Genomic DNA, 22,863 nt, shown 5'->3' with positions numbered 1-22,863 from the left:
GGTATGGTGGTTTATGCCTGTAGTCTCAGCGACTTGGGAGGCTGAGGTGAGAGGACTGCTTGAGCTGTGGAGTTTGAGGCTGCAGTGAGCTGAGATCACACCATTGCACTCCAGCATGGGTGACAGAGCAAGATCCTGTAATTAGGGGGGGGAAAAAAAGGAAAAAAAAGCAATTGCTTTCCTGATAGAACTAAGAGAGTTTGGAACTAGGATTCTATAAAGTCAGCCCTGGAGTGGAACTTCTGTTATTACAGAGAGTACAGAAAGTGTCCTAAAAGGACAGCTGGGTGGCCGGGCACGGTGGCTCACACCTGTAATCCCAGCACTTTGGGAGGCAGAGGCAGGTGGATCACCTGAAGTCAGGAGTTCAAGACCAGCCTGGCCAACATGGTGAAACCCAATCTGTACTAAAAATACAAAATTAGCCTGGCATGGTGGTGCATGCCTGTAATCCCAGCTACTTGGGAAGCTGAGGCAGGAGAATCATTTGAACCCAGGAGGCAGAGGTTGAAGTGAGCTGAGATCATGCAATGGCACTCCAACCTGGTCAACAAGAGTGAAACTCTGTCTCAAACAAACAAACAAACAAACAAAAGACAGCTGGCCAAACAGCAATATGTGTATTTAGCGCACATGGGCACAGCCCAGGGCGCCAAGGCAGACATCCAGGTCACAGATGACAAGACTTGCTCTCATAGTGCTTACAGTTTATGAGCCAACAGCCATGTTAAGCAACCACCATCACTGGGTATATAATTAGGGGTGGGGTAGATACTTTCCACACCAAAGACAACTCTTTGGGCTCCAGATGGATTCCAGCTGCTCCTGGCTGGTCTCTCTTAGTCCTTCATACATCACACACCGTGGGCTCACAGTTACATGCCCTTTGGTCTCTCTTCCCAGCTCAGCCACTCACTCCCTGTGTCAACCGGAGCAGGTCATTCAACCATTCTTTCAGTTTCTTCACCTGCAGAATGGGGATAAATGGACCTACCTCATAGAGGCATAGAGCGATTACATGCAAAATGCTGGCACCTAGTGGAGTTGTAATCAGAGTAGAAAGGCACTATCGTGCGTCTCTGTATTCCCAGATAGTGGCTGGGCTGCAGTGAGCCACAGCATTACCATGGGTGGGCCAGGGGGAAGGGGCAAGCATTGACCTAACGCCTTACATTTCCTTATTTTTCTCTCCCCTCTGTTACATCCTTTCTAAATAGTCATTCCAGGATATACAACTCCCTGCCCCTGAACACTTCTGTGGGGTGGCCTGGCTGAGGACCCAGCTTCCCAGGAGAGCCCTGTACTCAGCTAGCTCTCTGTCACCTCCCCCTCAGGAGAGGCAGGCGGGCAGACCCTGAAACCTGACAGTCCTGAAACGTGCTGAGCATGTCCATATTACCACAGCAACCAGGTCACCTCTCCAGGATGGCATCTTTTCTGCCTCCATTCTTCTCCTTCTTCCTTACTTTTTTTTTTTTTTGACCCTCTGTGTGTGTGTGTGTTCTTTTTGTTGTTGTTTTTGTTTTTGAGAGAGAGTCTTGCTCTGTCACCCAGGCTGGAGTGCAGTGGCATGATCTCAGCTCACTGCAACCTCTGCCTCCTGGCTTCACACAATTCTCCTGCCTCAGCCTCCTGAGTAGCTGGGATTACAGGCACTCACTACCATGCCCGGCTAATTTTTTGTATTTTTTTCACTATGTTGGCCAGACTGCTCTCGAACTCCTGACCTCGTGATCTGCTTGTCTTGGCCTCCCAAAGTCCTGGAATTATAGATGTGAGCCACTGTGCCTGGCTCATGTGTTTTATGCATCCAATAAATCATGACAAGGACAAAAAGACCACTATGGTGGGAAAATAGTGCCTGTCTTCAGTTAGCAGTGAGAGGCCAGCAGGTAGGTCACACAGACATGTGGCACCAGTTTTGAAGGGGGACATGTAACAAATCTTCGTTAGCCAGGATAAGTCCTTCTGCTGGCTATGCTGGGCCTTACCTGCACCGAGAAGCCCTCACAGGGCTCTGGCATCCAGCAGGACGCTCTGTGCAGGGGTTTTTGGAGAGCATGATGGTGGAGGAAGTTCCTCCTTCTCCTGAAGAGAAGCCACTCACTCCCTGTGTCAACTGGAGCAGGTCATTCAACCATTCTTTCAGTTTCTTCACCTGCAGAATGGCGATGAATGGCTCAGAGGAACCTCAGGATAAAGTGCCTCCTGATCCTGTCATGCCTGGAGTGATTCCCATACAAATCAGTATTTTTGTTGTTGCTGTTCTTTCTGTTTAGAAATTTGAAACAGAAAAAAAAATGGCCCAGATATTGTTTTATTCTCTCTGAACTCCTTCAGGTGCAGAACAAATGGAAAGGGTTCCAGCCCCGTTGCTTTCGGTTTTATCTGCACACAGTAATGACATTTTAGAAGGGTTCCTGAGCTGTGCACCATCTGCCCAGGCCAAGAGCAGGACACACAACCCAGATTTCTGCCTCGGAAGTGTAAATCCTGTCTGGGAGTGTCCACCAACTTCCAGCTACTTAAAAAGTCCTCCATTCTTTATGTCTTTGCCTTATCATCCCTGCTAGTGGATTATAAATCACTCTTTTCTTGAAAGAAATGTAAACAGAAATACCCCCTGTTGTAGCTGGCTGAGGCAGAGCCAGTAGAGGGAGCTCAGGGACATCATCAATTATTAATTTACGGTATTCAGAGTTTCTAATGTTTGCAAACGTTTAAAAATGACCCAGGTCTTACCAACAGGGAGCGAAATTGTCATGAAACATGCCTGAGCCAATGGCCTGACAAAGCAAGATGATTTCAACATGGGCATGGGTGGCAATGTGACCCTCAGGAGCCATAAGTCCAATTGCTGAACGTGGATGCACCCATCTCCCATTCCCTCACCATCTGAGGTGAGCACTTTCTTCCCACAGCCTCAGATCCATCTTTAGTTGTTACTGACCTGTGGGTGAGGTCTTAGAGGCCCTGGTGTGAATTCAGTGAGTTCTTAAACTGTATTTAAAAGCTGGGACGGGTGTGTTCATGGAGGGGCAAAGAGCATGTTCAAGTAGTCTAAGAGACTTCCTGCCAACTGGTCCCTTGTATTTTACAGTAACATGTGGCTCCAGCACTACAAATAGATTTAGGGAAAATGGTTGTTTTGGTTTTGAGCTATTTCCGAACTCTAGCAAAGACATTTTTCCAATTTAGGGTGTCAAATAACTCATCTAGTTATAACTATATACTCAGTCCATTGCTCCAGGGATCAGGCATAGTGTGGTGATTTTCCAGCCAAAGTACCAATTCAGAGAACTGGGAAATGGTCTCCTGCTGTGGGAGGCCGTGTTCTGAGCAACATCCAGCTGACTTACTGGACTGGCCTTTCCAGGCATCTAAATGTCCTACGGCCACATGGATCCTCTTGGAAAAGCCTTTTAAGTAATTCCTCAAAAACAGCGCACTTCATTTCTTCACTCTCCCTCATTAACCTGAATGCCATTTGATAGACATAAAAACCCCAGGCACTCCTGGAATTTGTTTTACGTTTCTTTCACCGTAAGAGTTTGACACACGTATTTGCTGAATGAATGAATGGTTAAAGCAATGAATCAGAGCTATTTATTGATTGCTTATTGTTAAATTTAAGTCCCACAATAGCCCTGTGAAAGGCAGGTATTATTAGTTTTCTCATTTTACAGATAAGGAAACAGTCTGAAAATAAAATGTAAGTACCTTGCCTAAGATTTCAAGTGCAGGTGCAGAAGCCAGGATTCAAAGACAGGTGTTTCTGACTCCAAAGTCCACGTGCTTTCTGTTACTCAGTTCTGCTAGTTAGGATTCCTCCAACTCTTTCAATCGTGGGCTCTCCGAATGGGAAAACAGCCATCCTCCACCTGAGTTATTTTCCCGGCAGATGTAGCATTATACTTCTAAAAATGCAGTCCCAGTTACTCCAGAGGCTGAGGCGGGACCATCCCCTGAGCCCAGGAGTTCAAGGCTGCAGTGAGCTATAATTGCCACTGCACTCCAGCCTGAGTAACAGAGCAAGACCCTTAAAAAAAATAAAAAGCTAGCTGGGCGCGGTGGCTCAAGCCTGTAATCCCAGCACTTTGGGAGGCTGAGACGGGCGGATCACGAGGTCAGGAGATTGAGACCATCCTGGCTAACACGGTGAAACCCTGTCTCTACTAAAAATACAAAAAAAACTAGCCGGGCGAGGTGGCGGGCGCCTGTAGTCCCAGCTACTCCGGAGGCTGAGGCAGGAGAATGGTGTAAACCCGGGAGGCGGAGCTTGCAGTGAGCTGAGATCGAGCCACTGCACTCCAGCCCGGGCGACAGAGCAAGACTCCGTCTCAAAAAAAAAAAAAAATAAAAAAAAATAAAAAGCTTATGTGTCCAAAATACTTGCCCTGAAAAGCTGTGTACAGTAAACATGGTTTGAAACTTCACTTTCCTTCTTGGAAACCCAGATCACTTAACTATAGCTTCACTGGCATTTACTAACACATTCACCATTGGAAAAATGTTTTCTTGCTTTGCAAAGGACAATCCACGTAAGAGAAAAGATTCTGAAGTTCAATTCTCTTCCACCTTAAAATTATGCTGAGATGAAAGCAACTTGAGGGAGCAGCTTGCTTCTATGTTAATTAACTCCCATTAATATTTTATGTTTAAGCCATCCTCAAGCCATATTTTCCCTAGGAAATCGGAAGAGTTCTCCATTTGCTTGCATGTTTCTTGGCCTGAAGAAATTAACAACATTTTGAACTATATTATATATGAAGCCATTTTATGTTGTACTGAAAAAAATGCATGATGCAAATACCACTTAGACTCCTAGAGCAATAATTCTTAATCTAATGGACACATGCTAAATCAAAATTTCAGTGGGGTCTACATGCTTTGGCTAAGCATATCTGATATAACTCAGTTGATTAAAAAATTTAGAAATCATAGTATTTATTTTAGTAAAAGAAGATTGGTAGTATTAAAGATAAACAAGGCTCGGTAAAGTGGAAGGACAGACTTTAATCAGTAATATACTATCGCTATTGCAATAGGGAAAAAAGTCCAAACTCAACTTCAATGTGTACAGAGGTGATGGCATTTTAAAGGGAGGGTAGGCCAGGTGCAGTGGCTCACACCTGTAATCCCAGCACTTTGGGAGGATGAGGCAGGCAGATCATGAGGTCATGAGGTCACTATGGCCAACATAGTGAAACCCTGTCTCTACTAAAAATACAAAAATTAGCTAGGCGTGGTGGCATGCACCTGTAGTCCCAGCTATTTGGGAGGCTGAGGCAGGAGAATTGCTTGAACCTTGGAGGCAGAAGTTGCAGTGAGCTGAGATGGCGCTACTGTACCCCAGCCTGGGTGACAGAGTAAGATTCTGTCTCAGAAAAAAAAAAAAAGGGAGAATGAGGGAATAGGGAGTGGGTGAGCAAGGGCTCAAGAGGGTCTGTGAAAAAAATTACAAAATACAGGAAGTGGGGGTTGGTCCATGTGCAACCCATCTGTGTTTACTTACTGGTGCTTGTGGGAGTTAGGCTCCTACCCTCCCACAGAAGCAGGGAGATAGGGGCCTTGTCTTTAGGTGTTGGTTGGAACCAACAGTAAATTCCCTGGGCAGCCTCAAGTTTTCTCAAGCAGGCACTCTAAGAGGGGCTAGGGCCATCCTAAGGAAGGGTCCTTGAGCTGTTAGAAACTATGCTAACATTTAATCAAGTCCTTTTTTTTTGAGACAGAGTCTCACTGTGGCAGTCGTCCAGGCTCGAGTGCAGTGGCATGATCTCAGCTCACTACAACCTCTGCCTCCCAGGTTCAAGCAATTCTCCTGCCTTAGCCTCCAAGTAGCTGGGAATACAGGCACGCTCCACAACGCCTGGATCATTTTTGTATTTTTAGTAGAGACGATATTTCACCATGTTGACCAGACTGGTCTCGAACTCCTGACTTCAGGTGATCCACCTACCTCAGCCTCCCAAAGTACTGGGAATTACAGGCGTGAGCCACCACACTCGGCCTGATCAAGTCTTTATAGACTAAGGGTAACACTTAGTTGAGAAGAGGGCTGAGAGGTGGCTGGGTGGAGTTTGGTTAAGGAGAGAATTTTTGTCAGTAGTAGTTATCGTTGGGTTGAGTAGATATTAATGAGCAAAGTATTTTCAAAGTAACTGACAGGAATTTATATTGTCCTTTTGAATGTAATAAAGAAGACTAATTGTTAATGGGAATCCCTAATCTGACTTTATGATTTGAAAACCTTAAGAAGGGAGTGATATCCTGTTAAATTCACGGTCAGTGCTGCAGATTTTTTTCCAGAAGCTCATACATTATCCAGCAGGCACAAGGACAACCGAAGTGTGTTTAAGGATATGGCACTTCTTTTTAAAAATGAACACAAATGGATCTGAGTAGCCTGCCTTGGCCAGGGAGAGGAGCCCCCTTCTGGCAGGCCTAGCAAAAGGAGATGTGGGAACTGGGCATCTTTCCTTCTGGTCAGGATGGGAGTTCTGGCCTTGACTTATGAAGCAATAGGAGTTCTCTATAGGATGAGGAAGATAAACACACAAAACATCAGAAAAAGTAAAATAGAAAAAAGTAGAACTTTTTTTTTAAAAGGGGAGGAATTATATATTTGCAGAAATGACATTTTTGAATAACAGACTAACACAGACCAGGTAATTTATAATGAACAGCACTAAACTGGCTCACAGTTCTGGAGGCTGGGAAGTTCAATATCTAGGTGCCTGCCTCCGGTGAGGGCCTTCTTGCTGGGTCACTCCATGGCCAGAAAGTGGAAGGACCAAGAGATGAAAGGGGGCTGACCCTGTGCTTTTATAATGACAGTAATCCCACCCACGAGGGTGCAGCCCTCGTGGCCCGATCACATCTTTAAGGTCCCACCTCTCAACACTGTTACGATGCCAACTAAATTTCAATTGAATTTTGGCGAAGACAAACATTCAAACCGTAGGACTAAGTATATAAAAAACATACCCGTAGAGTCAAATAGGATTAAAGTAGACCTAAAAATGGCATTGTGTTTGGCAATATGACTTACCCTGGAGAATGGGAACTGCCAATTTAGAGTAACATGACTTGCTTTGCTATAGCAGTGAAATTTCTGGGATCCTAGCCTCTTGTATTTAAAGTAAGCAAGCAAAATATCTTCAGCAACTTAGTATGAATATATAGTTTTTTTCTGCTGAAATACTCATGCCAGTTAGTACTTAGAGTTGTTGAATAACTATCAAGCCAACTCTGTACAACTTTCAAATAAATCTACGTTGCAATTATATGTCATCTGTTTAAAAGGATATAATATTGATATTTTTAGTCATTTATGTAGGTGTGTGTTATGACTAAAATGATTCAATACACTACTGTGCTCCAAATAGGTTTTATGTTGTACCATCAATTAGGATCCTCTTGCTCAAGTAAAATGAAAAAAAATTAAAACAATTATGCAAATTTGGTTTTAAATATTCATCTCAAATATTTTATGTTTTATCCCCCTTAAATGTGTTTTAAACAGATTTAATTGCATTGGGTACCGTGCTAAGTGTACCGCAAAGATTACAGTGATCCTCCCTTGATATAATACCTACAAGTGAATATTCTAAGACAGTCCCTGGAAAGGAAGACACATAGACAGTCCTACAGAATCCAGAATAGGTATCAGGATTAAAAGAGTCCAGCCATGGAAGAAAGAATCAATGGGTGAGAGACAATGGCAAGTTCACATGCATAGTGCTTTTAGAGAGAGCAGGGATGGGTGTTCTTTGCCCCAGAAGTGTAGACAAAACGTCCACAAGCTATATTCTCATTAGCCTGGGATGTCTTCAGCTGATAATGACAGTGGGATCATGTAATATGAATTGTGTGTGGTGACCAGAAGTCAATGGCTAAGAGAACCAAGAGGCTGCTTGGGGACCCTAATGGGTTGGAGGGTGGAAAGAACATATGCTTTGGAATCCAGAGACCTGGGTTAGAATTTCTGTTCCAGCCCCTGTTTGGTGGGTGTGTCGTAGTGCAAGTTTGCTGACACAAGTCTCAGTTTCCTCATCCTGAAAGAGGGGGTGATGCCTATTTCGTTGAGTTGATTTGAGCCATAAATAAGGTAAGGACTGGTAAGTGACGTATAACAGGGCCTCATTAGAAATGAGTCCCCTTCCCTCTCCTTCTTCTTTTCCACCTCTATGATGCCAACTGTAGTTGCTACACACTTTTCCTAAAGGGTAGGGTGTAGTTTTGTTGATAGAGTGGGAGCAATTGCTGAATAGACATGAAGTGCTAAACGTTAACACTGATGGGCTGAGCCTTGTCTTGTCCAGAAGGGAAGCAACATGGTAATTACTTATTACCTAGATGGTACTTTCTGTTCCACAATTGAGCCCCCTGTCTGCCTCTGAGTGTAGACTTTGGGTGGGAGGTGGGGAAGAAGGCTGCCCTCTGGGACTGGCAGTTTTAGCAACCATGCCAAAACAAGCCATGCACCTGTGTTCCCTGTAGGCTTTAAAAAGAAACATTTAGTTACATATTCTGAATTAAGAGAGATGGTGGCAACCCAGGTGGAGAGAAGGGTATTTAAGCACAGCAGAGTCCCCACTATGGGGCTGTGAGCCTGTGGCAGACAGCAAGAGAGACATGGAAGATAGGCTTCCGCACCCCTCCAGCTGATGGGAACAGTCAGTGCCAGTAGAGGCTTTAATCTCTTCTTGCCTCTGTCCGGCCTGTGGCAATTCAGTAACTGGAACAAGAGAGTTTACTACCTTCTGACCTTTAGGAGAATATATATGACACAGTTTCATGATTAACACATTCATTTACTTAATGGGGAGAGATACAAGGAGAAGTTATATATACTTCCTGCCTTCAGGAGTGCAGATGCCCATAACATGGGAACGCAATGACAGATGTATGTGGGACTGCCCTAGGAAGTTTTGCTGGGGATAAGCAAGAACAGGCCACTCTCAAAAGAAGGGGGAGGCATTCCAAGCAACAAGAGAGGGAAAGGCTTATCTGAGGACTCATCAGAAATTTAGTAGAACTGAGGGTGGAGGGGGTGGGAAAGAGAAGGCAGGTGTAGGAAAGAGAAAAGGGCGTTGAGCCTACCAGAAATCCTTTAGGGCGAGTTTTTGAAGGCCTTGTCTGTGTCATGTTACTAAGTTTGGTTTTTTTCCTGCAGATAAATATTTCAGGACTCCCTACATATCCAAACGCATTTTAGGCTAATTTTTAAAGACAGTTATTCATTAGCAAACATTAAAATAAATGTGAATAATAATCACGTCCTGAATAGTCCAAGGAACTTTAAGTTTTAGGGTTAATCCAGCAGGTTAGATTTTTCAGTTAGAATAGCATGGATTAAAAGACGGAGATATGTCTTTTATGTTTAAATGTGCACTATAGGATGATTCAAAGGATTTAGGTGGCTAGAGAAAAAACAACAAATGCATTAAAAAATTATTGATACATCTACTATTGAAAACACTCTTTCATCTATTTATAGTTGACTAAAAATGGTGACTTAATGAACTTGAAATAAAATGATTACACTAAGGGTTATGATTGCCTGATATGTTCTAACATGTATTTAATCCTCACAATTAATTAGTGTACCTTGTGTGGAATGGGTACACTTTTTTCTTTTTTTTTTGGAGACAGAGTTTCACTCTTGTTGCCCAGGCTGGAGTGCAGTGGCAGGATCTTTGTTCACTGCAACCTCTGCTTCCCGGGTTCAAGCAATTCTTCTGCCTCAGTCTCCCGAGTAGGTGGGATTACAGGCACGTGCCACCATGCCTGGCTAATTTTTGTATTTTTAGTAGAGATGGGGTTTCGCCATGTTAGCCCGGCTGGCCAAACTCCTGACCACAAGTGATCTGCCCGCTTTGGCCTCCCAAAGTGCTAGGATTACAGGTGTGAGCCACTGCACCTGGCCAGAATGGGTACTTTTTATCCCCATTTTACAGATGAGGAAATCAGGATCTAGAGAACTTACTGGATAAGGGCTGAGTGGCAGCACTGGAGCTTCAGACACTGCATTCCTGACCCATTGTCACTTCCATGGTCACTCTATGCCCTTTAGTTAAAGCAGGAGGATCTTTTGAACGAATGATATTAACATCATTCTGATAGTGTTTTCCTATTATAAGCTGTTACTCCACCCCAGCCAGGCTGGTCTTCTCACTAATTTCTCCTTTTACTGAGTGTTGGAACAATCTTAGAATTGTCTCCCTTCTTCTCTCCACCTAATCAATCGATCACCAAATCAATCAATTAATTCAACAAATAATCACCTGTTATGTGCCAAGAACTATCAACAAAAGCAACATAGACCTGGTTTTGCTAGAATTATAATCTAGTAAATTCTGGTACTGAATTCTGTTCCTCTTTCCGGCTGGCAATAAGTAATGTAAATCAAGGTTGCATGTGCTTATGCATCTGACCTTCTTGCTAATGCAGGTGCCTGCTCTAGAACCTATGATGGGAACATATGCTTTGGAGTCCAGAAGAACTTGGTTTGAAGCACAGCTTGCCACACGCTGTGTGACCTTTCTGATTCTCAGTGTCCTCATTCAGTTTAAATGTCCTTTACCTTTAGTTTTCTTTATTATTACACTTTAAAAAGTAAATTTCCTTAGAAGTTTTCAGAATATATTAATTCTACAGCCAGTAAAGGAATAGTTTTCCAAAACAAGAAAACACACTTTGCGAGAGCAGTTAATCTCATGATGCTCTGGCCAGAGTGGAGGAGAGAGCTGCACGGTAGCAGCCACTCCCATGCCTGACAGTCCCCTTCTACCCTCCTACCTCTTGGCAAGTATCTTCAGCCTGGCCAGCAGGTATGAACCGTTAATCTAAGGCTCAACGTATTGTTGGTCCTTTGGGAAGACACTCGGGTGCTGCACAAGCTTCAAAACAGCTTTCTAGTGTTTCTCTCTATAAATCAAGTAAGTGGTTTAAAGCCTCAGATAGGAAACCATGAAGGAAAAGAAATCATTAAGGTCACCATGACCTGTGTTTTTGCCAGAGGTTCTCTAACTGGAGCCTGCTTCTATCAGAATCCTCTGGATAGCTGAATGGCTGAGCCCACTCCAAGCTTCAAGCTTCAGGAGCGGACCTGAGAAGCTGCATTCATTTCTTTCTCTCTCTCTTTCTCTCTTTCTTTCTTTTGTTTTGGTGGAGTTTTGCTCTATCGCCCAGGCTAGAGTGCAGTGGGACAATCTCGGCTCACTGCAACCTCCGCCTCCTAGGTTTAAGCGATTCTTCTGCCTCAGCCTCCTGAGTAGCTGGGATTACAGGCGTGCACCACCAAGCCCAGCTAATTTTTGTATTTTTATTAGAGGTGGGGTTTTGTCATGTTGGCCAGGCTGGTCTCGAACTCCTGACCTTAAGTGATCTGCCCGCCTTGGCCTCCCAAAGTACTGGGATTACAGGCGTGAGCCACTGCGCCCAGCCAGAAGCTGCATTTCTAAGAAGCTCCCAGGGGAAGCTGTGCTGCTGAGCAAGGACCATACCTTGAGAACTCCTGCACTTTGCTAATTGGTTTGGGAGGCAATGGAACCAGACTGCCTTGGGTAACTCTGGGGAAGTATTAACCTTCTCAGTTTCTTCAACTATAAGATCACCTACCTGGGACAGTTTTTATGAGGGTAAATCAGTTAGAACACAGGGAGCACTTTGAGCAGCAACTGGGTGAGGTAAAAACTGAATAAATAAAGGTTATTTATCATTTTTATTACATCATATCCTACTGCTGCTTTTTTCCCTCTATCGTCGTCATTAAAGCACACATATCCCACGTCTTCTAAGTTCTTCCACTGAAGCAGTATACTTAGCTTCATCCATTCAAATAGTTTCCCCTTCTAATTTATGTATTAAATAAATAAATATTTAATATTGAAAATGCTTAACTAGGCTGGATGTGGTGGTGCATGCCTGTAATCCCAGCTACTTGGGGCTGAGGTGAGAGGATTGCTTGAATCCTGGAGGTGGAGGCTGTAGTGAGCCAAGATCGTGCCATTGAGCACCAGCCTGGGTGACAGAGGGAGACACCATCTCAAGAAAAGAAAAAGAAAAAAAAGAAAAAGAAAAGAAGAAGAGAGAGGCCGGGCGGGGTGGCTCAAGCCTGTAATCCCAGCACTTTGGGAGGCCAAGACGGGCGGATCACGAGGTCAGGAGATCGAGACCATCCTGGCTAACACGGTGAAACCCTGTCTCTACTAAAAAATACAAAAAACTAGCCGGGCGAGGTGGCGGGCGCCTGTAGTCCCAGCTACTCGGGAGGCTGAGGCAGGAGAATGGCGTAAACCCGGGAGGCGGAGCTTGCAGTGAGCTGAGATCCGGCCACTGCACTCCAGCCTGGGGGACAGAGCGAGACTCTGTCTCAAAAAAAAAAAAAAAGAAGAGAGGATAAGTGCTGCAAATATACATACAGTATGCAGAAGTTTCAAATAATGTTAAAATCGCTATTGAGATGGACATAATTAATGCATCATGTTAATTGCGAGCTCCATTTCTGTGTGAATAGAAACCATACCAAACACCATCAATAGAAATGTGTTTTTATCAGACAGCTTTTGAGGTACCTCTACCTTGTGAATAAAGGCTTTCTGCAGTTCGCAGCGTACAGAAGTTTGTTCCTTTTGTAACAGTACCAAAGGAATCCAGCTGGATCTCATGCCACGTGAAATTTCACCTACACCTCTTTCCTGAAAGAGACGTTTTAATCCTGGGAGCCGAGATCCTCTGGAGACCAGGGCCAAATAACTGCCACATTGGAATGCATTCCACTGGGGGGTTCCTGTATTTCATATATGAAAGCTTCCTGGCTGCATGTGTGTTTTGGTTGGCTTTAGTAGCAGTACTGAAGGGTTTTGCTTTGCTTTCGTCATGTAAATGACAAAAGGGAAAGGGACTTCGCCACTCATGGCCTCATTAACAACAATGGTGCCAAGATGTGGACCTTTAAGTGACTTTTAGTTTATAGATTCTGAAAACCCACAACTTGCTAGTTGTGAGTGACAAGCATCTTTCTGAGAACCTTCTGAGAATTCCCCACTTCCAAGTTTACACAGCCTTTCGTAGTCTTAAAAAAGAAGAGAAAAATACCGAACAGTTCCTTTGTTGAGAAAGCAGCCTACATATAGATCGGATTTTTCATGGTATGTTTGAGTCCACGAAGTAGAAATGAACAAAAATTATTGCTTAGTTTGCCTGATGTCAAATCAGTTTTGTTTTAAAAATGTCTTTAGTAATTTATTAGGTAAAATGTTAGCTGACTCTAGTTAATTTACAAAGTTTTGACTTCATTTTGTTATGATGAGACTTCATAAACCTGATCTTTAAAATAAGCCTTTTATAATTTTTAAAAATTTATTTTTTGAGACAGTTTCGCTCTTCTTGCCCAGGCGGGGCGGAAGTGGCATGATCTCAGCTCATTGCAACCTTTGCCTCCCGGGTTCAAGCAATTCTTCTGCTTCAGCCTCCCGAGTAGCTGGGACTACAGGTGCTCGCCACCATGCCCAGCTAATTTTTGTATTTTTAGTAGAGACGGGATTTCACCATGTTTGCCAAGTTGGTCTCGAATTCCTGACCTCAGGTGATCCAACCACCTCGGCCTCCCAAAGTTCTGGGATTATAGGCATGAGCCACCACGCCTGGCCAGGTGTTTTTTTTTTTTTTTGGAAACGAATCTTCTTTTATTTCACAAGTGGAAATCTTCCAGGAAATGTCTACCTCAAGGGAAATCCAATGACATCTTGATTCTGGGTAGAACATATGAGAAATGAATAGTATAGCACTGCTTGGCTATTTGGGATAGGATCTGTCTTAGGTCCCCATAAGCGCTTTTATTCCCGTGTAATTTACTGCAAAACTCTATGAGGTAGAACTAATATTATCCTACGTTAAGGGTTAAGACAACTGAGACTTGGGGATTTGTCAAAAATAAAAGATTTTCTGACTTTGGAGTGCAATGTGCATTTCTGTTGCACAGATCTCCACCAAGGGCAAATTCGATGATAATGACAATTCAATGTCAGAACTTGTTCTCAGGAAAGGCTCTTATGAACTCATTCACCCTGCATGTGAATGACAGAGAGAACTCGATGTATTCACTTTTTTTTTTTTTTAATTTAAAGAAGTAAACCTGGGTGTTTTGTAGTTCTGAGTATGAGAGAACGAAAGCTGAAGTTTGGCTATAGATGAAAACTTCTATTCATTATTCCAATTTAACAGTGCTTCCAAAATAGCAATTCACCTAAATATACCTAGTTAGGGTGTTAAGAAATACTTTGATTAAAACCACACTGCAAAATAGGGAACTTCAATGACTGCTTTAAACTCTCGACCTCAGAGGAAGGAAATCAACTAATCGATAATGAAAACTAGCAGGAAAAAAAAAAAAGTTTAGGATCCGTAACAGATTCGGAGTCAACAACGACATGATTCAGCATTTTAGGGTTCAATTAAAACCAGGCTTGTGGGTTGCCGGTCAAGTTGTGTTTCAGTGTGTAACGCATAAAACTTCTTATTCCACGCTCCGCGGTGTTGGGGATTTTCTATTGCATCTCGACAGCACCTCGGTTAACAACCGAGCCCCTCCTCGCAGCGTAGGTCGTAGGAGTCCTCGGCCATTCTTCCTCCTCCCTCCCGCCGCAGTCCCCAGCATCAGTCCGGGTCCGCTTCTACGCAGGTTCAGCGGCCGCGGAGACAAAAGCGCCCCTGCTTGTCTTCGATGCCGCTGCTTGGTCCAGAGGCTTCTGTGGGATTTTAAAACGCTGAGGAGGACACTCACAGTGTTTTAGCGAGAAACGCTTTCGAGCTCGGATCTTTGGTGATCACTTTAAGAACGTATTAGTTTTCTTTGTAGCTTAAAAAGAAAAAATCTCGTTCGCCAAGCCACCTGGCACCCGAAACACTCCGCTGCGAGCGCCGGGAGGGAAAGGGCGGGAGCGCGCAGGCTCCGTGGGCTGCGAAAGCGCCTGGGCAGCTGAGATAAGGCAGCGGGCTCCGGACCGCCCCACGAGGCTGAGTTTCCCGGCTTACCGGCCTCCCCGTGGGGCGGGGCGGGGCGGACGCGCCACTGCACGCGACCAACCGACAGCGCCGGGGATGATTCAAAAGGCCGGGGAGCCAATGGGAGCCCCGGGCGGCCTCGCCGGAGGGAAGGGAAGGCGAGGGGAGGGGAGAAGCGAGGCGAGGCGGGGCTGGTGAAGCGCGCGCCCGGCTTGCGGGACCGCGGGGCGCGAGAGCGCGGCCGGGCAGCGTCGCGCGCGCGGAACTGCCGCCGGGTTGCTGTGCGACTGTTCTCCCGGAGCCGTCCGTGTTGCCGCCGGAGCCTGGCGCAGGTGAGCGCTTCCAACCCCGTCCTGCTCCCAGCTCCCCGCGGCACGGCCTTCGAGGGGCCCCTGCAGGAGGAGGCCTGAGGCGGGCGCAGCGGCAGGGCCGGGGTCCCTGGGCGCGGGGCCTGGCGCGGCGGCCTTCCCCTCCTCTCTTCGCCTCCTCGTCTCCTCCCCTCCTCACCCCCTCGCCTCTCCTGGCCCAGTCGGGTGGTCAGGGCGGTGGCGGGCAAGGCTGGAACTCGCCCAAGCCGGGCGCGCTGCGGAAATGGAGCTGCGGGTTTTAAACTGCGGACGTTTCCCTCCATGTTGGCGGCGCGGCGCGGCTGTGGCGCGGCGGCGTAGGGGAGGATTCGTGGGCGCCTTTGTCCAGCCCGGCCGCAGCCTGGTTCCCGGACCCTCCGAGCGCCCGTCTGACAGATGAGCGGGCGGCCCCGCGGTCCTGCAGTAGCGAGGCTGACGGGGCACGGCGGCCTGGCGGGACGGGGAAGAGGCTGCGGCCGAGGTGGGCTTAGATTCGCGCTGCTTGTCACTGGCTTTGAGGGTCGTGGTCGTCGCGGTTTGGTGGTTCTCCAGGCGCACTGCAGGGCCACTCGCTCCGATGCGTTGAATTCTTTCGCCCGGACAGTCTCAGAAAAACGGGTATTTAGGCGGGTGTGCGTGCTCCTGCTAAAGCACGGTCCTGCTGTTTCACCTTTTTGAGGGTTCTGAAAAATGTTCTCCTACTGACAGCCAGCCTCGCACTGCCAGCAGCCTCAAGGGGCACTTAGTAAGCACTTGCTTGCGGAGGGCTTTGTTGCAGGCGCTTCCCTCGAGTGATTACGGGGCCCGGTCGGGTGTTCGGACGAGGGCGCGGTAGATACCGTGGGGCGCGCGTGGACACCTGCAGCGAGAGGCGCGGCGCCTGGACAGTGCCAGGGTGGACAGGCCCCCGGGGACCTTGCACGTAAACACGTGTAGGTCTGTAGTTATGCATTGTAATAACTGCTGTGTAGGAGAAGATGGAGCTACGGAGAAGAGCAGAGGGATCCTAATATAGACTAGGCAACAAGTCCAGTTTAAGTTTAGTTTCTCAGGGCTGCCTGGGAAGAGGGAGAACAACGAGCAGGAGGGGAATGATGAGCTGCCCAAGGGTGTTTATAGGGAAGAAGGCGCTTCTGCCTTTACAGCCAGGCCTTTCTGTTGCTTCATGAAGCAAAGGGCGTGGAACAAGGCCCGGAGTTCCTGTTTGCCTTTTGCCTAGTAGGGCTACCGGGGCCCAGGTGTGAAAAGGAAGCTGTCAAACTTCATTCAAGCGTTTTGCTCTATGTCTCATTTAGATGAATTTGGAGAAGTGAAGGAAAGATAGCCGGAGACCCCTGTAATGCTAATGAGTAGAGAACAGCAGCAAAAAATGGTTGTGTTCATAAACAGTAACATACCGGAGCTAGAATGTGTGAGGATTGCAGTGCCAGTTGACTCTGAAGTTAGCGGGCATCTGGTTTAATAGAGAAAAGCCTGAGGGTCTCCGTGTTTTTCCTGTTTATCGCAATGAGGACATTGTGTTCAGTGAACAAAATTTTTCTTTACAAACACACTTGTCTAAAACATCTCTTGTAAGAAAACCCTGTGTGTATCTTGACTCCTGTAGGTGAGTGCATAGTGACATGCACAAATGTGGGACTTTTGTGTGCCATCCTGGCTATTTCACTCCTGTGGGGGAGTATATTAGGATGTGATTGCACTGTATCCTCACGTTTGACAATGGTGTGTGGATCTTGTGTAAAGTGGGGGTGCACATCATATTGCTGGCTTCATCTTTTGGAACATTTACGTTTAAGATAATGATCTTCTAAGAAGAATGCTGGTTCATTTTGTTTTTCGAGCAAATCCTAATTCTTCTTTTAAAAAATTAAGCTTTAGAGACCTAACACGTATCCACCGTATGCGTTAATTTGTTTAACCCAAAATATTTAATTGATAACAAGAATCTTTTTGGCACTGGCCTGCGTTTATATTACACAGACACTGTGTATGTGGTGTGTAAGTGCAATGGAAAGATGCCCGTAAATAAGTTTTTAAGAACACGCAAAAACTGTTCAAGGGTCTTTTAAAACCTCAAGTAGCCCCTGCATCCTGAAGGGCCTGTATTTCAAAAGTTTATAAAGCGTTGTTTGCAACTTGAGCATCTTCCTGTAGGAAGACATAATTGCCTTCTTTTAACCCTGGCTGACCAGTGTAGGAGAGCTAGTAGTAAGACTGGTTTGATTTTGGGGGGTCTAGGGAGGGGAAGGGGGCTCAAGAGAAGAGAGAAGGAGGGTACATTTCCTTCCTCTTTCTTTGTACTTGGAGGCTCTGAGTTAAATGTTGAAATAGGCAAAGTTGGATGTTGTCACCTTCCGTTTGTATGCCCCTCCTCATGCAGAGGTGTTCACTGCCCCCGTGCTCCCTAAGTGCCCCTCAGGTGACTCAGCCAGGCCTGACTTCATCCAGAAAACTTGTGGGCTCCTCCCCACTACTCCAAGCCCAAACCCATTCATTACCCTAGTGATGCCATCTCAGGTAGGTGTAGGGAAGAAAGCTGGCTCTCTTACCTGAGGTGTTAATTGACTGACATCCTCTAATCACCAGATAACTACTTGTGTTTTCTTTCATCTACCAACCTAGCTGCCATCGCTGTAAACTAGTAGAGCTTGTTAAGTTTTTTCTCAGACGATTAACAGTGAAAAAAGGTGATGCTTAGGAAAGGCCTCCCCCACTCTGCCTCCCCCCCCACCCTCCCACTACTCCCTTGGAGTAGGTAATTCAACTTTCTTCTTAATTCCAGAGTCTTCAAAGGTTCATAAATGTTGCTTTTATTGTATCATCAGCTCTTAACAGGAGCTAGTGAGGAATGTACATTGATATGCTTGGACAATACATCAGGAAGTGCTTAGTTGGTGAAATGAAGGTGCTTCGGGGGAGAGCTCCTATCTGTGCTACTGGCTGCCCCTTGAACTTGGCCCCAGCTAGTTTATGTGGTACTGGGGAAGGTCAGCAGCCCTGGTTTTGTTGTGTGGAAATGTGAATCCGCTGGTCAGTGGATGGAGTGGCATTACTGTCTGGCAGCTGGAAGTACCCAGCTATCAATTGATATTTCAAAAAGGGTGGTAGACAGGCCTCACGTAAGTGGCAGTTCTTGCAGATAGATTTTGGATTCTTGGAGTATTGTGGGACTTTGTGGGTCATGTTTTGAATCAGAGGAAAAGAGTCTTATAATTGGGGGTTAATGTCTGCTGTAGACGTGAGAGAGGTGAGCTTGGATGAAGGCAAGGTACACCCTGACTTGGGTGGTTGGCAGAGTTACTTGGTATGCATTTGTATTTTAGCTGCAAGAGTTGAAAGCTAAATAACCCCCAAATTTATTCATTACAGACTTGGAATTATTTTTCTTCTTGTTGGTGGGTTATAGTCATGTTAATTGTACATCCTTGATTTTCCCAGGCTGTTTTATAGTTTACTGTTTTTAATAAAGGCAATTTGTTAAAAATACAATTAAATGCATTTTTAAAGCCATTGTAAGTTGTTACGCAAATTTGCAAATGAGAAAATGTGTCCTTTGTGAGATTGTGCCTCATTTTTTGATTAACAAGAACTATGATCATGTAGGTGGGTAACATTTTACGTAGTGCAAACTTATGGCACCTATATACATTGTTATAATTAATCTTTAGTGTTACTTACATAGATACCGCAGTGGCTAAATCATCTTCTAAAATGATTCCAAATGAGATTGAATGTAACCTTTCTGGCCCTAAATCCTGACCAGTCAGTTCTGGAAAGTTGCATTTTAGTGATCAACCTGTGGATAAAGACAAATACATAAATATGTATGTATTGACTCAAATTTTTTTTCTTTAAAACTATTCAGGCTAATTATAGAAAATGCCAAGTAGGAAATTTGCCGATGGTGAAGTGGTAAGAGGTCGATGGCCTGGGAGTTCACTTTATTATGAAGTAGAAATTCTGAGCCACGACAGCACCTCCCAGCTTTACACTGTGAAGTATAAAGATGGAACAGAGCTTGAATTGAAAGAGAATGATATTAAGGTAAGCGCTCCTTTGGTTTATCAGAGTATGTTTACAGTAAGTGGGAAATAACTGTTAAGTACAGTTTCTAAGCTTAGGATAGTCAGTTCAGCTCGGTTTGGAGGCAGAGGGTTGAACTCTTGCTTTGGGTCACATACTGTTTTTGACTCTGGGAATGTTTGAATGAGGCATAGTGCCTTGTTCCCAAGAAGCTCACACTTACTGGGAAAGACAGCCATTTGCATCTGTTGGTCCCCTGGGTTTACTACTTTCTGTGCCTGGAGTTTGTTGTGGGTGGTGTTGAGTTTATCAAGGGTTAGAGAAGATCCCTGGGCTTCAGGGGAGGCTTTCAGAGGCAGTGACACCTGAACCAAGTGCTGAGAACAAATAGGAAAAACTCAGCTGATAATGGGGCTGCTTCTGCAGAGAGTGCAGTATGCCAAAGTTGGGGGTCTGGGGACACAGCCAAGTGCTGGAAGGGAGTGGTAGGGGAGGGCTAAGTAGGAGCCAGGCTGGAGGGGCTTTTATATTCCATGTCCAAGGGTTTGGGCTTCATCCTGAACACCAAGGATTTAATCAGGAGAGTGACATTAATTAGATTCGAGTCTAGCCCAGGGCTTTTCAACCTGTCAGGTGAGCGTCTGGGTTTTAAGATATCTGATCCATAGTATACAAGCATTTGTGTAAAATGCCATAAAAATGAATTACTAGAAAAATAAAGACATGCAAAATAAAAGCCTCACAGTTTTACTGTCAGATTCGATAGATGTGAGATTACTTTGTCAAAATGCTATAAACATTTCCATATGTCTATTTCTTGATTTTGGTACTTGCGCAGATTAGTAACAAGCATTTCTAGGACCCATGGCCGAGGATGACACTTTGAGTGCTCTAGACCAGGAATAAAGCAACAGATAGTAAATATTTTAGGCTTTATGGGAGCAACTCCAGGCAGTATGGAAGGGAGCAGACATTGCAGTGTTCCAATACAACTATGGATACTGAAATTTGAATTTTGGATAATTTTCACATGTCAGGAAATACTATTCTATTGATTTTGTTTGTAATCATTTAAGGATGTAAAAGCCATTCTTAGTAGGAAGGCCACACAAAAATTGAGGTGAGGGACTTGGCCTGGGGCATAATTTGTCTACATCCCTAGAAGCAACATAAGGAGATTTGGAGTAGGTGGGGACACGGTGAAACAGTTCCCAGTCATCCAAGCTCGTGTTTTATTTTCAAGATCTGCTTATGTGTTTTGTTCAGAGTGAAACTGTGGTACTATTTTTTTTTTGTCTGTGTGCTAATTTCTTTTGTCCTGTCCTCTTAGTTTTAATTCATGTTAATTATTACCCTTCTTGCATATGGTGTTGGAAATAAGTACAGCTAATTGGTTTAGATACATTCATTTCATGGAAATACCTTCAAAGAACAAGAATGGAAAGGCTGCATTTGTCTCATGAAAGGTGGATCATTATGAAAGCATTTTCTGCTGGCTTCATCTGATCCATTCTTAGATCCTAAGATTTCCCATGATGATTTTAGAGTTAATGGTAGCAGTTCTTGCCTTTGTTATCCTCTTCTAGTTTGGATCTGTCTGTATGTGTTATGATTTGTGGTAAAGCTCTTTGCCTTCTTCCCCCTTTCTAGCCTTTAACTTCCTTTAGGCAAAGGAAAGGTGGCTCAACTTCCAGTTCCCCTTCCAGACGCCGAGGGAGTCGATCAAGGTCACGCTCCAGATCCCCTGGTCGACCACCTAAAAGTGCCCGCCGATCTGCTTCTGCTTCCCACCAGGCCAACATTAAGGAAGCAAGGAGGGAAGTGGAAGTTAAATTGACTCCGCTGGTTCTGGTACTTGTGTTTATCCTTATACAGCCTTTTGTCTTCCCCTTTATGTATGTATTTACTCGAATTACTTGCAGTTAATAATATTAAAATGTCAGTGAAGTATCAAATCTAAGGCGATGACTTTGGAAGATTTCATAAAAAACAAATGTTTGGAATAGAAAGTTTTAAGTATCAATGGAAAAGAATGTCCTTCAGTTACCAGAAATGCTATTTAATATTTTAGTTTTTAAAAAAGCAGTGTTCAAATTTGAAATAGATGGAACTTGTAGATTGAACTGAGTAAGGTTTTTACAGTGTATGAAAGTTCATATCATGTATGAAATGGTAAGACAAAACCTGTATTACAGAAACATTCTTACTCTTAGCATCATTATACTTGATTACTTTACCTAGTCAAAGATGATGATTTTAGTGGAATTACTTTCAAGGTGTAAGCTTTGAAATATCAGGGTGCATGGAGCCTGTAAATCTTGTCCAAAGAGTATTTTAGATAGTAGACGAAAGAAAAAGTATTTTAAGTAAAAAGAATAAAAGTAGTCTTCTCTTCACTTAATGTTAACCTCTTTTCTGAATAGAATGCACACAGACTTTTAATAAACTTTAAAAGCTGGATTACTTACATACTGTTCTGTAGTCAACTTTAAGAGATTTTAAAATAGTGGGGATAACCTTTCAGAGCGTATTTTTCTACATCATTTTTGTTGTATTCTATAGTATGGATATATGGTAAATTGTATAGATGTAACTTAATCGTTAAAGTCAGCTCTCTCATTGATAGACATTTAGTGTTTTTCCTTCCATATTTTCACTATTACAAACAAGTATTTTTATATAACATCTGATTATTTCCTTAGGTGCAAGTGGAACTGCTAGGTCAGCTATATGGTGCAGATCTGAGGCTTTTAATACATATTGTCAGATTGCATCAAGAACGTTTATAGTAGTATCAGTGTATGAATGCCCAGTTTCTCATTCTGAGTATTATAATTTTTTTTTTTTTTTTTTGCGACTGTGGCTGTCAGACATTTTCAACTTACTGTTCTAACTTACATTTTGAATTTGAACATTTTAACTATTAGTGGCTCTCTTTACTACCCAGGGACTCCAGGAACAGATGCTGTGTGATACTTTGTTATCCTTTCATTTTAATATTTAAAATATTAAAATGACTGCTGTATTTTTATAGTGTAATCTTATGGTCCTGGTGTCACAAGAACAACAGACTGGCTTTACTTCTTACTGGTAGAGCCCTGGGCCTACTGTGTATTGCACAAGTACCCACTATTTCTTACTTTTCCATTGCTGGCTGTTTTGGAGCAGTGAATGTCTTTTTGAATGTCTTTTGTTTTTTATCCAGTTAATGAACTAATTTACCAATTTTTACTTTATCTGCCTTTCGTAGTAAATACCCATACAGTCTATCAATGAAATTATAACATTCAGTCTAATTACATGAAAGATGAAAGTTTTTTTATTTGTTTGAGGCGAAGTTTCATTTTTGTTGCCCAGGCTGGAGTGCAATGGTGCAGTCTTGGCTCACTGCAACCTCTGTCTCTGGGTTCAAGAGATTTTCCTGCCTCAGCCTCTCAAGTAGCTGGAATTACAGGCGCCTGCCACCACGCGTGGCTAATGT

The 22,863-nt window shown here is 44.2% G+C and overlaps 1 protein-coding gene across 1 annotated transcript in view; it reads left to right on the top strand.

Annotated features, from left to right (window-relative positions):
• The first annotated feature begins 15,186 nt into the window (after positions 1-15,186).
• Positions 15,187-22,863, top strand: part of LBR (lamin B receptor) — a 25,393-nt gene continuing 17,716 nt past the window's right edge. The window contains exons 1-3 of the mRNA XM_011948972.1: positions 15,187-15,344; positions 19,225-19,403; positions 21,033-21,303. Of these exons, the coding sequence (XP_011804362.1) occupies positions 19,239-19,403; positions 21,033-21,303 (436 nt within the window). The 5' untranslated portion in view covers positions 15,187-15,344; positions 19,225-19,238. The remainder of the gene's footprint in view (positions 15,345-19,224; positions 19,404-21,032; positions 21,304-22,863) is intronic.

The sequence above is a fragment of the Colobus angolensis genome, unplaced genomic scaffold (assembly GCF_000951035.1).
Source record: "Colobus angolensis palliatus isolate OR3802 unplaced genomic scaffold, Cang.pa_1.0 Scaffold288, whole genome shotgun sequence".
NCBI lineage: Eukaryota > Metazoa > Chordata > Mammalia > Primates > Cercopithecidae > Colobus > Colobus angolensis.
Note: the sequence above shows the minus strand (reverse complement) of the source record. Positions and strands in the feature narration are given on the sequence as shown.